Source organism: Coturnix japonica, chromosome 6 (assembly GCF_001577835.2).
Source record: "Coturnix japonica isolate 7356 chromosome 6, Coturnix japonica 2.1, whole genome shotgun sequence".
Classification (NCBI taxonomy): Eukaryota; Metazoa; Chordata; class Aves; order Galliformes; family Phasianidae; genus Coturnix; species Coturnix japonica.
The window spans coordinates 19,897,378-19,913,475 of record NC_029521.1 but is presented as its reverse complement, the minus strand read 5'-3'; the positions used below and the strand labels follow the sequence as shown (position 1 = coordinate 19,913,475).

The following is a 16,098-nucleotide window of genomic DNA, read 5'->3' as shown; positions in this document are numbered from 1 at the left end:
AATAAAATCCATCAGAATGGATATCCCCAGCCCTCTGTGCAGAAACATGGTAAGGTTTCATTAAACAAGCAGGCAACACACATCTAAAGCATAAGGATATTAAGCATCTGTAATCACAGGCTGGGTAGCAGGGCAGGCCACAAATCATTGAATTTAAATGAGAACTGAGATTACCAAGGTAAAGACAGGAAAGGGATCAGGCAAAGCAGAAACAGGGAAAGGACAAGACAAGAAGTCAAAATATTGACCTCCCACTAAAAAAGCCACAGAAAATGCAGTAGGATGGAAAGGATCACACTGGAGGGCACTGGGAAGAAACCTCGTCAGGCACACATCTCAAGTCCAAAATGGAATGGAGAATTCCCTAAAACAAATCATCCTCTGATGTCAAGAAATACCTGACATGGATATGCCCTCTGCCCCTCAGTATGTTGCTGTCTATGTGAAGTAGGACAAGTGCTGGCAGTCAGTCCTCTGACACTTCAAGGAATAAAAGCTGGGAAGCTCTAGATGCAAAGGCAGCTCTGTGGGCAGGAGTGTGAAACCACAGCTTCCTCTTTTCCCTTCCATGGCCTGCCCAATTCCCATGCATTTTGAGAGTTTTGGAAGCCTCATCCCAAAATACAGTATTAAAAGCACCGTTTTTTCTGGCAAGTCCCAACACACACATGAAAAAATGCCAGAACCAAACTTGCTCACATGTCCTCCACTGAAATGAGTGTTATCAGCATTTGATTCTGCAGCAAGTTTGGAGGGTCCCAGCTGAAGGCGTCACTGATCTTTAGCATGTGGGTAAACAAGAACCATTAGTTCAGATTAGGCTACATCTCAGTGGACTCCAGCAATAGGCTGCACAGGGAGGAAATGCTGAGCTTAACACATCTCAGGGATGCCTCACTTGTGAATCTCACTCTTAACTATTAGCAAACATGATCTTAACCACATGTACTAATCAATTCTCCAAGTAAGACCAAAAACAAGAAGGAAGAGAAAAATTCCACCAGACAGTCCCACTCCATCCTTATCCTTCATTAAATCTGCCTGGACAGTAAAAGCAGATCACCACAAAAAGCACAGGTGCAAAACTCAAGACAGCTGCACCTGGAAGCAGAAACCAAGCACAGCAAAAGTAGCAGCTGCTGCTTGGTCCAGCTCAATCTGTAATTGATTCCTCTGATCAGTTCACCTTTTTTCCTTGGTCTCCTTTTCTGCTTTTTGGGGGGTGGGAGAGAAGAAAAGTACACACACACAAGCACCAGACTTCTTTTTCCCCTTGAAAAAAAACAAGCTGTTGGGTTCTAGTTCGAAAACCTCTGCCCAGCCCCCACAATAATAAATCTCTAGGACTATCAATCACCTTGGTACAGATCTCTCTTCTCAAAGGAAATGGGCTCTCTCTCTCTTCATTAGATGCCCATGTCTACCAACCATAGCAGAACCTCATTTCAAGTCCTCTTTGATGGATGGCTAGAGTTAGAGGAACATATACCTCAATCTGAGAGGACAGAGGTAAAGATTTACTAATTAGGCAGGACAATACACATCAAACTGGCTTTAACACCTGACCCCAAAATAGCACTACATCTTGAAACATCAGGTTATCTACAAAGCTCTGTAAGTATATCCCTCAAGCAGGTATGTCCAGAAATGGTGAACGGAATGTCATGAATCCACAACACATCTTTATAGCAAGAAAGTATGTGCTATGGTTGTGCTCCCTGCAGGTGAGAAGGAAGTCAGAGAAGACCTGAGTAATCCTAGATAATGAACTACAACACACGGAAACAACACTATACAGACAGAACTGACTTTCCAACCTGGAATGCCCTTGCAGTGTTGTGAAAAAATGAGTTCTGAAAGAATCCAGTTATCTGGAGAAGCTGAAGCTTAGTAACAGGCAAGAGGCACCCTAGTATTCTGTCTTTTATAGAATATCAGCACACAAGCTAGGTGCAAAATTACATGAACTGAGGAGATATTCCCATTGTCCATAGGAACTAGTCTCCCTTTTTAAGCCTGCCAGCCTTCTCCAATCACTCGTTCCTTTTCAAACTCCAGCCTCACTGGTCCCTCTCAAATCCCTCTCTTCCTCCCCTAGTGTTTCAAAAGCAGGTTGGTTTACTAATGTAGAGCCAGACCATCTCTGATGCATTTGCTCATATTAAAGAGTCTTTCACACAACTTCTGTGAGAACTGAGGGGTCTGGAGAGGCCTGGGATAGGAGACAATATACCGATGTGTGCCAGACCTCAAATGGAAGAAGCTCATCACTGAGCAGTGTTCTCATTTTTGACACTTCTTCCTCTATTCTTGAAGATACTCCTTTGGGCAGTGTTACGCTCTGTGCGTCATGCCAAAGAAACAGAGGATCTTCATACACGTACTCTAAAAATCCAAGGCATGTCCAGTTCAAGCTGATTTTCACTCCAATATTCTACTACCAGAAATCTCCCAAAGCCATCAAGCAGAGCAAAGGCATAGTTTAACTAAGGGCCTGAGATACACCAGGTTTATGGGAAGATTTCATTCTTGAGCACATTTCTATGTGTAGGTTTAAATGCTTTCAACAAAGAGGATGCTAAATGCTCTACGATTCCAGGCTGATAAGCGTGACAAGCATGTCTAGGCACGATGAATACAAAGTACCATTTGCTTCATCTTTTCAGACAGTACTAAACCATTAACTGGGGTATGCATAGGAACATGAGGAAGAAAATTGATTTAAAAAAGCAGCTTCCAGCTTGTCTGCCTCAGGCTTGTCTTCTCCAGATGCTGAAGCCAGGAGGTACACTAGACATGACGTATGATACAGCTGAATCTAGCAAATGCTTTCCTGTGCCCAGAGCCATGGGCAGACAGTACACATCAATGAGATTCTTACCTTCAGCTCCTAATGGTCAGACCTTGCAAATTCATGTTAACAGGGTCACAATCTGCCCCCACAATTACTGAGTACATCCACTGCTATGGTTCGTCATGGGCGTAAGCAAAACCTGGTCTTGCAAAAGCTACAGATTCATAAGCTTTGCTATCTCTTATATACAGAAACTGACTTGTTGCTTAAAGGGATCGAAGGAGATGCTAGAATTCAGAAGGAAGGTTAAGTTAGAGACATACATTTGTGAATTCCATAAATTCATACTGTCCGCAATCTCTTTCAGGGCATTCAGATGACAGAAGCTGCCTAAGATGAAGGTGCTGCTGTAAACATTCTCCCACTCTCCATTTGAGGAAACACCTTCTGTGCAGACAGAAGCCATCCTTCAGCACTTCTTTTTACACCTTCCAATGCTGGTATATTCTCCCTCCCAACCTGGAACAGTAAACACTGTTACTGTAGATTGGCAAAGCAACATACATTACATGCTATGCACCTGAAGCAAGTCTGTTTCTCTTTTTTTTTTCCCCCCCACTTTCTAGGGAGAACTTAATCTTTGTTTGAAACAAAGAAACCATCTCCCTCTACTCCTAATCCACAGATGTAACACTGACATTTTGCCCCTTGAATTCCCTCTAAACTATTTTTATAGCCAATTTATATGTAAAGATGTACATACAAAGAGCACTCATGCATGCCCGTTTCTTGCATTGGTATAAGCCAAGTTCTGGACTGCAGAACTATGCACAAGCCCCAGAGCAACACACGATGTTTTCTACTCCAAGCTCTTCTTGGATACAACAGCTCTAATCAGAAGCAGGAACAGACATACATGCCTTGAATAAGTGCTTTGCACAGCATGATCTTGACATGCAGTTTACAGCAGACCTGATTTGACTCTACCAATCTTAACCATAAAGTACATAACCCCATGCTTTGGCCAAAATAATGCACTGCGAATACAGTAATAAAGTTAACTGAATAAAGAATAGTATCAGAAAGTTACTGTCACCTGCAGCCTCCTGCAGACTGTTCAGTTTTCTTCAAAAAAACTAATAATAGTGTCTCATTTCACATGCAGTCATCTCCTTCTCTTCATATACAGAGGACTGGTGCTCTTCCTGTACTGGAATGAAACTTTCACTCTGAATAATTCAGACTTCTCTCATTTCTCCCCCATATATATATGGGGGAGAAATATATATATATTTTCATTATATATATAATCAATAATAATATATATAAAATAAATATATATTATATTCATCATATATATACATTTAGAAGAACTGAGGGCAAGGTGGAATCCCCTAAAGAGGCCCAGTGCTTCCCTCCTTGTAATGAAACCCTGTAATGGAATGCCCTGCACTCCAATTAGGAAGAAATGCTAATTTTCTCCAGTTGAGCACCCCCTCTAGATGTATCTAATTTGTTTCACTGCTTTCATCTCTTCCCTCCATCACATTTTCCTTTAAAGGTTATGATCTGTTTGTGCCCTTCATGCCGCGCCCTGACAAGACACCCCTATGAGAGGTTGCAGGGGCCATGTCGCCCTTCCTAACCCCCTTCTCAAACAAAAACCAAAGCCTTTTTTCCCTCCACTGCCTCTTTAAGAAATGCAGAAAGATGAAGGGGAGGAGTAGGGAATTGGGAAGGCAATAATTAAAAATAAAAAGTAAGCCCTCTTGCTGATTGTGTTGTTGGTTGTTTCCAACAAAAGGTTAGAGACCTTTGCAACATGACAAACACCACTATGTTCAGTGCCAGGCCAACTGGGAGAAACAGAATCACACAGCTTTCCTACTTCTGCAGATCTATTTTAGGAACAGCTGACATACAAGAATAATCTGGTGCAAAAGGTTTTGAAATGCTGAATTGTCTCGCTCCTTGCAGGGCTGGGTAATGCAATCTCTCCCCACCTGCCACAGAGATAGCCTGGCCAGAAAGGATGACAAAAGCTGTCTGAGCTGAAGAGAAAGCCTCAGTACAGTGCTGCCCACTCATCCCTAAAGGCTTACAGCTTGTTGTGGGAGCAAGGACTTGAGATGGGAAGCACCGGCCTTGGAATAGCTCCTGCAGGCAACTGTGCTGTGTGCTGCCATGTTTCTGGATGGAGAAACCAATCTGGACAGGAGCCTACCCAGAAGAGCTTTATGCAAAGACCATACCTGCAGCACACATGGGATGGACATCCAGATCACCCTAGTAGTAGCACACTAATTCCCTCGAAGATTATGGGGTCCTTTCCACTTAAATAAATTAAGTAAATAAAATCCAGCCACAATCCTACCTCAGTTTTCCCCACAAGGCCTCTTTGCATCCTGCCAGAGTATTCCCAAATAAAACAGTAACTCTGGGGCTGAACCCAGGTCACCACAACTTAACGCACCTTGCTCCTGAGTTTATCTATTTGTTATTTCTGTTCAGTTTCTACCTCCTTCCAGTTCTCTCCTTTGATTCTCTTTGATTCAAAGGGAAATCCCTGTTGCACATTCTTGACACAGGTTTCGCCACACATTGCTTGCCAACACTCTACAAGCTCAAAGAGTCCAAAGAACCTCCTAGGAGGCAACACAGCAGAATGGACTCAACATGAAGTGGAGGAAGAACTCCTGGGTTCTACCCATGGCAGAGTCTGGAACCACTGCCCTCTTGGAAAGATGGACAGTTGAATGTGCTGCATGGGCTGAGCACTGATCAGCCACTTCTTGGACAATAAGATGAAGCTGGAAAAGTACTGCAAAAATGTTTTCTGTTATTAATAGGCACTTTGCTAATACTGCCCAAGATAGCCAGCTCCCTCTCAGTCATTTCCTGCTGCAACCACTGAATCCTGTTGGTCAGAGAGCTACATGCTCCATTACAAGCTATTTCCTCTGTATGTCTGCAGTGCCTCCAAAGGCTTTTGCAGAAAGATATCCCCCTTCTGCCCCCTCCGCAGACACTGCTCCCTCATAACTCAACTTTCTGGGTCTACAAACAGGGAGTGGGCAGGAGGCACACAAAGATTTACTCTTCAGAGCTAGCACCCTTGGCCTTTCCTCCCCCACAAGTCCCCTCTCTATCTGGTCCATGCGAACAAACCCCGAGTGGGAAAGAGCGCTTGTAAGAGGCCTGTGTCTGGGCCGGCTGCCTTTCATCCAGAAGATGCCTCTTCCCATTGGAAAATACAAGCATTGTGTGAAAACATTTTAATATATTCATGCACATTCCTATAGCTTGCAGGAGCGAGCGGGTCCCAGCACCCTCCCCTCCCTGCCTTCCAAATGATGTTCATAGGCAGCGATGCACTGGGAATGCCACCTGTTTTCGCAAATGCCTGTGAGTATGTAAATTGTGGGAAGATGTGGGCCAAGCGCTGCGGTTTTATTGTGCTGCAGAAAAGATTTTACTAATTACTTGCCTAAACTCCAAAGCAGTACGCCTGCTTTTTTACAAAGGGGGAGAGCAGGGAACGTGGGGGTGGGGAGAAGAGGAGGAGGGGGAGAAAAGAAAGAGGGAAAAAAAAAAGAGTGTAAAGGGAAAGAGAGAGAAGGAGAGGGGACGCAAGGGATGCATTTCAAAGTTTCTCCAGCAATTGGATGGGGGGGAGCTGGGCCCAATGTGAAATCATAGAGGTCAAAGGTGGGTCTCCCTCCCTTGTGAGAAAGTGGTGAATCAGGACGGTTTATCAAACGATCATTTTCTTTTGAAACTGGGAGGCAGCGGCTGGGACAATTCTGCAGATGTGCTTGATGAGTTTGGGACAAAAATGGGCCGCCTCCTCCCTCCCTCCCCCCTTTAAGGTCTCCCATCAGGGGTTGCTTCTCCCTCCACTGCTTCCAGGACCCTCCCCTCCCTTCTTCAGTGGTCAGCTGAGACCCCCACCCACTGATCGCTTTTGTGTTCCTGGCCTTTGGACACACTGACAGGGCCCTTTATGAGACCCCAATCAAGACCCCCATGTCACAGGTACCTAGTAGAGATACCAGACCCTTTTCAAATGAGGAACAACAAGGAAAATATGCTGGCCCATTGTCCCAGCACGGCACCAAGGGAGATGAAAGGGACAGGCTGCTCCCTCTCCGCAGACCACCTGCCAATCAACCCCAGTTATTAAGGTCACGATGTGGAAATTCTTTTGACCTACACCTAATCAAAGATGCACCAGGGCCCTTTGAGACAACATGGAGGAAGGTGGGAGGGCAGGCATCCCCCCACCCTCCCCACCCATAAATACAGTGGAGCTTCCTAAGAGAATTCAGTAGGAGTTACCCAGTTAGTGCAACGGCACACACTTGTCCTGAGTGCCACTAGGGAGTTCCGCTGGCCTCCATGTATTCAGCTTCAGGAAAGCTTAAATTAAAAGCTCTTCTCACTGAATAGTTACAGACCGAGCTACACCAGAGGTGGCTCAGAAGCAATAATTAAGGACCATGTGTGACAAGTACTAAGCATCCTCTTCCCATTCCTAATAGCTTTGCTTTTTGCAAGCTGCGAGCTTCATAAACATGTCCAGCATCATCCAGCACAGCCTCTGAAAAAACTCACAGGGCATGAGCCTATGAGCTTCCAAAAGCACCTGGAAGAGCAGACAGATGCTAGAAGTACAGTGTCATTAATCTCCCTTGCATGACACAGGATGAAGCTACCCAGAAGACTTTGATGGTGGTAGTTGATATGCCTATACAGAAATAATTAACAGAGAAGTGATAGGACCCACCTGGAGTGACAGAGCAATCAGATGGGTGGTACAAAATAGAGCACGGGTCAGATAGGATCAGAGAAGCACATCCCACCAATAGCTCCAGAGCACTTGCACAAGATCACCTGTCCCTGAAAAGCTGTTCTGTGTCACCGTCAGAGGGACACCATGGCCTGGTCAGTGACACAGTACAACTTCAACCTGACAGCAGCGATACAAGAAGTGACAGACTGCAGTCTGTAGTAACTCACACACAAAAGAAAAAAACAAAAAACAACAAAACAAACCAATCTCCATAACAAACATTTTTCAGCATGTTTGTCAGTGTATGATTTTGTATAACATCCAGAAGAGCTATGTGGTACAAATCACACCTGCCGCCACCACCACCACACACAAGGCCAATGCTGGTGAAGCAGAAACTTCTGGTACCCATCTTGATGCACCATATCTACCAGCAAGTAGGCAATCCCCTTCTCAATCCCACTGCTAGCTTACTGTCACATCCTGTTGGTGTCCTTCAAAGCCTGTCTGATAGTGAAGGGTAAGCAAATCAGATGTTGTGGAGGAGTGGGGACAGGAGCAGTGTGACAGCAAAGCTGCATGTTTCATTATACTCAACACTTCACTCCTGTGTTGGCTCAAGTTCCTCCACCACTTGTCAAGATCTAGCTCATGAAAGGCACTGGTTCATTTCTCCAAGTCCCCTAACTCCTGCAGGAGAGCCCACAGAAATTAGGAGACAGTGGTGATCAGCTGGGTGGGAGAGGGAGGAGATTCCAAAAGAGCTTGGAATGGAGACTGTAGTTCACAACATGTTTACACAAATCCTGCTGCATTGCTTCTGTACTGCAAATCATTTCCATTAAGTTCTAATTTGGAAGTTAGCTATCAGGTTCCTAATACTGTCTCCTTGTTCTTTTGCTCTTACACACTTACAGATTCAAGTGGAAGACAGTTTTTTTTCACCTTGACATTAAGCCCACTAGCTCCTACACCTTAGCTACAGTGACGCATGGCCTTGTTTAGGTTGTTGTAAGACAAGGCCCAAACCATCTATCTCATCTACCATTACAGTAAGCTTCAGCAGGCAGAGCAGGCATGATCTTAGTTAGTCCTGAAGCACAGAAGACAGAGGTGAGCTTTTTAACTCAAGGCAATAATCACCACTATCTCCCTCCTTTCAAATGGCAATGGCAAGCTGAGAACCAGCCTGCTGCTGTCCTAAGAAACAACACTCCTCTGGAAGGGTTAGGCTTCTATCTTAGGACACCACAACTCTGCTTCCCACCTCAGGGCATGAGCTTGCATCTTCTGAGCGACACCCCCAGCCTCATCTGGGAGGAGTAACAGTGGAAGCTGAGCCTAGTTAGAGGCACCTGCACCTGGGGCTCTCACCAAGCAAGAAAGGTCCATCCCTTTCTGTCCCTACCCACCCCCAAAAGTGACTCTTTGAAAGGCAGGGGAGGGAACAGACACCACTCTAATTGTAGGAGTGAAACCTGGCATCCTCCTGCCCACCTACCTTTGCGCTCTGTCTCTGATTCTCTTTGAACCTCTGGTACAGCTTGTCAGGTCGCTGCCCTCACAAGAGATCAGAAAAAAAAAAATAGGGCAGTGATTACTGCTGTACACTGATTTGCAAGCTGGAGAAAGAGAGAGAGAGAAAAAGAGGGAGAGAACAGCCTCCATGTGTCAAGCTATGAAAGGACGGTGACTCTGAAGCCGCCTGAAAAACAAACCCTTAATTTAAATGTTAATGAAAGTGCTGAAGAGACATCAGAGGCTTTCCTTTCTCTACAAGGAGCAGAATCACCGGGTCTAGAATTTATGGCCCCCTTCAACTCCCCTCTCTCCTTCTCTGCTCCATCAGCCAGAGAAGTTAGGAAAGGAGAAAAAAAAACCCCTAATTTTAACATTAACTCCACACTTCCACCCTGGGATGCAATTGCTAAATTATCTGTCGGCAGGACACTGATCAAAGGTGGAAAAACAAAGGCACACTGCACGGCCAAGCAAAGGTAAACAGCAGCTGAGGGCTGGTGAAGTTACCTTCTCCTCCTATAAGTTTAAAAAGCAAAGAGAAAACAATTCAAACTGGAAATAGAAACCTCAGGACATAAGGCTGTCAGCCCCTCTAACTAAGTTTCTGCTGTCACATTGATTAAACAGACACAGATTTTCCTGTGCAAACCAAGCAGCACAATAAAGATGCTTCCCCCAAGCTTTCTGAGACAGACTTTCCCCTCAAGCAAGGCAAAAGATGAAAAAAGTCGGGGGAAAAAAAGAAGAAGAAAAAAAGACTGAATATGCAACACAGCTCCAAAGGATTAGAAACAGATGTCTGAGATCTAACTCAGCCTCCCAGAGCCTGCTCACCTGCCCACAGCCACTAGTGAGTCAATTCACACAGTTATAGACAATATATACATTAGACTATCAGCCAAAAGCGACAAAAAGGGAGCACATCATAAGTCGTGTAAGCTTCAATGTGCAAAGCAAAGAAACTGAAGTGGAGAATGGCAACTTGCACAGTTTACCAGCATGTATGTGATACGGAATTGTTTGCACACGTGTTATTGGAGGATATGGAAAGAGTACATGTACATTCAAATGTTCACCCACGTGAAGAAGGGAAAAGAGAATTATTATCACACAATTAAGAAAGTAAAACAAATTCTTCTTCCCTTCATCAAGGGAACAGTCAGGGCACATGGATAAGACACAGGTGTCATTTTAGCTCCAGATGGTAGAAACTGGAAAGAGAAACCAATATTCATTTCCTGCTCTTCAGCTCGGGGGTGAAAGAGCACCAAGTTAGTTATGATTATTGCATGTATCTAGAAGTCTGCTCAGATCACTTTCTGAGGTCAGTAAGAGATGGTACTTAACACCACCACTAAGTCCGCAAGTACACCCAGGGATCTCACAGTGGAGTAAAGCCCTTCCTGCTCCTGCTTAAGAAACAGCTGCAGGTCAGAGTCCCCTCTCAATTATTCAAACCGACCAGACTCTGCAAGAGATCCCTAAGGACAGCAGAACTATTGCTGCCTGCTATTTTGCTGGCAATGCACAAACCAGAATGAAACCCAGTTATTTGCCCCATGTCCTAGCAGGATTCAGGGAGGTTAACTGCACAAAGCTAGGTCAAAACAGAGCACCACAACAGCTCATCTTGATATGCAGTAAGGGATATCCACTGATAAAAGCAGAGCAAGAGATGAGGGCGGGGGGAACATTATTAAGCATTTTAACTGCTGCACATTAGGATATCATTCGTACAGTTAAAACCATTGCTCTGTGGCTCTGACTCATGTGGGTTGTTTTGCTTTAATGCAAACTGCAAAATCAGACTGTTCCATTTTCACAAAAAGTTTCCAGATAACCATAATAAAAAAGCTGCCTTCAAAATGAATCATTTTGATTCTTCCCAATGGAAGAGAGGGCCAGTCAGTAACCCTTCTCTTCCTTCCTTTCCCCAGCACGTTCTGGGCACATTTTACAGTTTGTTTGAAGTTGTCCACAGGGACAGATGTCTCCCAAGATATTATCTCCCCATAATATTCCAAAGGGGTGGCAGTTAGGTTAACAGAGATTCAAACTACCCTGTAGAACAACAGGAGCCGCGTTTCAGCTACAACACTGCATAAATAGAAGAGACCAAGCTAGCATTTGAATTCAGCTGTTCACGAGGGATTAGTTATTTTGAACACAGATAGCTTGTCTTTGGTACAAACCTTCTGAAGTGAACCTGCACTTCAGTACAACATTTACAAGGGCAGGTTATGTACTGCAGTAGACCAGAAAACACAGCTGGAAAGGAAGACCATCTTTCAGGCTTACGCACCAGAAACACATTTCTGCCACAATAGGGCACATTACAGTTTGTGTTGATCCCCTAGATTACGCTGAATGTCTCCTACCTCTCTATCTCCAGCTGCACCATTTTTGTGCCTCCATCATCTTTTTTCTTGGTTTTAAATCTGCTACATCTGGAGTCCAACTCAGGAAGATCAGCTCTCACCATAAATGTGCTAAAATCTAGATAGCAAATTCTAGTGGCTAGATCTTGCAAGAGAAGTCAGCTTAGACTGGAATACTTTTTAAACCTAATATCAAAGAATTTCTGAATCCAAGACTCACAACAAATTAAACATCAAGGTTTGCTTTTCCCCTGCAATGCTTGAGCTTCCCTATCACTGGGGGAAAAAAATGCATTGCTCCTTTATTTAGGGAAACAAACAGTTGCATTTCAGTAGTGCAACAAATATCTGGGTTTAAATATATACAAGGACTTATTTTGCTGCAGCCATAAGTGCCAAGCAATCAGACCACATTTTCTCTATAAACCTATCCCTCAAATTAGGCAGTGCACAGTGGGCACTTCTCTTCCCTGGCTACTGCCACCTCAGGAATCACAAAGCATGAAGGTGCCATTATTCCTCTAGAAATCCCTGGGTTTGCCTCGCTTTGCAGATTTGAATTGGTCCACTGCATTCAGGCTTGCCCTGGTCCCTGAGCACACATAAGTCACTGCAGTAAGCACTAGTAAATGAAAGTTTAACATCTGCATGATGCAGAGTTCAAAAGGCAATTGAGCTGGGGGAAGGGGATTACAAGCAGCTAAGAAACACAGTTTTGTGTAAGGAGAGTATTTTACTCACCTGTGCAGAAGAGTAGCTTTGGAGACCAACTAAACACTTGTCAGAGCAAGCTGAGGCATCCTGTTTTTATGGATATTATAGGATACTTCTGTAATTTTGATGCAACAGGCAAGGTAAGACCTGCTTTCCCAATTGTACTGACCAGCACAGCTATTCAAAACACCTGCTAAAAACCCAAAAAAAGGCAGCAGTGCTCTCCTCATCCCCACTAACTTGCAGGATATTGTTAGGGCGTCCTAAAAGAATAAGGCTCCAATAGCATACATTGATGGAAGGCACCTCCACAACTCAAAAAGCAACACAAAAGACCAGTCACATTTTTTTTCCCCACAGTAAGATCTACTATTCCTATCACTTCAAAACCACTCCTTACTTACTTCTCCCTTAATAGCATCATTCCATTTGTAGGCCCTCCCCAGCATTCAGCCCAGCATCACCATACAAAGCTGAAAGTGATGCCTAAAGCCAGAAAAGTGGCACTTACAAGCATGAATATCTATGCAGGCAAAGCAACTGTGTGGCTGTACAAGCCACCCTGACCAGTTCCTAGCAGCACCACTGTGATGTCACCATACACACTCCTGTTGGGTATGCACTGGTCTAGCTCCTGCCTACTTAAGTTTAGTATGGAAGTATGAGTACTGTCCATCAGAGCAGCAGCCCTGCAGAGCAGGATTACAACAGACAGCAAAAATCCCAGCTGTGGCTCAGGACCACATGGGATATTAATGAAGCTTCAGTGACAGAAAAAGAGATCACTGAAAAGCAAGAAGAAAAGTTTCACTCCTGCCTATTAACAGCTGAGGTTCAGTAAGAAAACAGCCCTGACTACCCTAGAGAGTCTTACCTCTGGCAAACCTCCAGGCCAGGAAACAGCAGCCTCTCCAAAGCAATTTCTAATGGCTGGAGGTAGAGAAGCTCCCTGCTGTACTCCATTGCACACAACTGCTTTGAGCTGTTCCCAAGGTCTGTTCGTACACAGTAGAGAGAACTAGTGGACTCTGAACAATGATGGGCCAAAATATTTCTGTGGTTGGAGCCTGATTCCACAGCAGTTCTACACCAGCATCACTATTCATTCTTATGGAGGAGCTCCAAGTTTACACCAGCAAGTGAGAAGGTGAGTCAGGGGGCCATGTCAAACATTTAGGAGGAAGAGGAGGTTACAAGCCACGTTCAGCCTTACTGAGCATCCAAGCTAGAAGGATGGCAACTACAGGGGAGGAAAAGCTTCACAGACAAGCACATAGAGAACGCAGATGGGTAAAATATGGACCCTTGCAAATAAAACCACAGAGCTCCCCAAAACAGACCTCGCTAGAAACCAAATATTGTCTTTTTGATACTTACCCTCATTAGACAGCAAGCAATAAAACCTATTAGTGAAAAATTCATCTCCTCTGCCCCTTGCCCTGGCCCTCCCCCACCACATGCCCTCCTGCTCTGATCCTCTCTCTCTTCTAGGATGGCTGTGATTTGTTCTGAGAAGCGACAGGTTTATAGGTTAGCCGACACCTTCTCTCTGTGGAATTTTAATTAACTTCTCCCATCGTCAATATGTTAAGGAGCAGGGTTCCCATTATACGAGGTCAGCAGCGTGTTTCAGGCCCCTGCTATATCAGCCGTCAAATTGAAGAATTAATGACGTGGCTAATTGGCTCTAATTCTCTACCCCCTCCCCAAAATATGGAGGAGCTAGATAGAGAAGGGGGAAGTAGGGCTAGCTACTGGGGGAGGCTGGTTCAGTCCACAGTCTCATAAAATAAAGAGTACACAATTTAGGCCTACTTGTTCATAGGGTGGCTGTTCCACCATCTCCCATTTATCACCCTGCAGGGAGGAAAGGGGGGAGTGAGGAGGCAGTGGGTAAATACTGTGACAAGGAGTGTGTGCAGCATGCACACCATGGAGAGGAACGCTGTCCTGACAAGAGGCCACATCAGTAGGTCATCACTTAGAAGCAGGAAGCAGCATGCCACTGGGCTCTAACCAGACACGGTGCAAGAGCCAGAGCCTGGTTGCCAGAAAAGGGGCCCTTGTAGCACAGAAGACAGCAAGAGGCTTCTACCTAACATCTTGCAGTAGCACCTTGAAAAGCACCTTGGAAGACACTGGTACAGGTACTGCCCTTACCTTCCATGCTGAAGTTACAGTAATATAACACCTCCATTAGAAGCATAGAGATATATACAGTGGAGATTGGAAAACCTCACCCCTGACCTCTACTACTTTCCACAGTTCAGTATGCTCAATTTACCCTGAAAACTGAGTGCTAACCACTGCACACAGTTCCAAGTTTCCCAAGCCAAAAAAACAGAAACGGTTTTGCCTGGCATCTCTTCTGCCACAGAGCAAGAGCACAAGTTGGCATCTTTACAGTACAGAAAACCTCAAAGAGATTCAGCTCATTGCTTCCAACTTGCAAGGCAGAGCAAGACAGAAAGTTTGCTCCACAAGTAGGAATGAACAGGTCCCAGAACAGTAATAGGAATGCAGGGCTATTTTTACAGCCTCTTCTGAAGGGACCGCTCTGCTGTGCTGGAGAACAAAGATTACATGCTCTTCCCTTAACTGCTGCTGCAGGCACAAGCACCTGATCAGCCACCACCCAGGGCAAGTCCCTAGTGTCACACTGGTGCTTCAAAAACATTTGCAGACATACATCCTGTCCAACTCCTTAACTTCTTTCTGTCAGAAACTGGAAATAAAGAGAGCTCAGTTACCTTAATAATGGGCTGATAGCAATGGACCACACTCGATCCTCTGTCTGCACTGTATGTAGACACTGTCCAACTCTGCCCGTGGACAGGGACCAAACCTAAAGAGAGAGATGCATGTTATGCCATGTAACCCAGAAGGTAGGGTGCACACCACTAATGCAGTGCTGGAAAAGCTGCCAAAACTGCCTTGCTCACCTTCCCTCATATCCTCTCCCTGAATTCCCATTACTTATTTCTGAGGAGCAGAGCTTTCAGTCACTGGCAGAAAGAAGCACTTAACGTTACAATGACTCAGCTTATAAGTATGACTTTCCATCCTGCTTCACCACAGGGAACAGGGAAAGCACCATCACTACACACTCTCCCAGGCAGCATTCACCATAGAGATTTCTCTCCTTCAGTAGTTAAATAAGCAAGAAGTGAGATTTGATCAGATCTCTGCTGTTCCCTTTAATGGTGTAGGAAGACTCTGCCATCCCTAAAAATATTTCCATTCATATTGTCTATAAAATTAATTGTTCACTAACTTGTAAATTAGTTCTGTATAAAGCCATCCCAAATGGACCAAATTTCTTAAGCGTACCCCAGGCCATTTTCAGAGGTCCCCCTTTACTCACTGACAATGTTAGAGATCTCTTCCCTCCCCCATCAGCAAATACATGCACATCTCCATCCACAAATTCACCCTCCCAACTACCTTTGTTTCTGGGTCCTTATAAAGTCTTACTGGGGCCTCTGCTTGTGTTCTTCACTTTCCCCACCTTGCCCTCATTCTTGGCTCATGGAACTTGAGCTCCTCAGTTCTCTGTAACCAACCCCCAATGTTTCACTTCAGGACTTCAAAGCTGGGAGTGCCCTATTTGTTTGTTTGTTGATAATGCCCAGGATTGCAGGCTATTCTTGTCAGTGGGGAATTTAGCACCTAGTGTCAGCAAAAGCAGCAGAAAAGCTTAACTCTTTTAAGGCATCCCTATCTCCTACAGGTTAAAAATATTGCTCAGAGCACACTATCTGGTGCCTATCACACAGGAATGTACATTAGCAGCTCTTCAGGGCTTAGTCCTAATCAACACTCAGCAGAGCCCTCAATAGCTTTGACACTTAGAGCCCCTTTAAAAGGCTACCAGGGATTCCCTTCCACCCTCCAAGAGT

The 16,098-nt window shown here is 44.8% G+C and overlaps 1 protein-coding gene across 3 annotated transcripts in view; it reads right to left on the bottom strand.

Annotated features, from left to right (window-relative positions):
• FBXW4 (F-box and WD repeat domain containing 4) overlaps positions 1–16,098 on the bottom strand; it is a 56,997-nt gene that overhangs the window by 25,161 nt on the left and 15,738 nt on the right. For all 3 annotated transcript variants that reach the window (XR_001556146.1, XM_015867028.1, XM_015867029.1), the window contains exon 5: positions 14,950–15,044. Coding sequence is in view for 2 of the 3 variants with exons in the window: in XM_015867028.1 (XP_015722514.1) it covers positions 14,950–15,044 (95 nt within the window). In the remaining variant the exon portion in view is untranslated. The remainder of the gene's footprint in view (positions 1–14,949; positions 15,045–16,098) is intronic.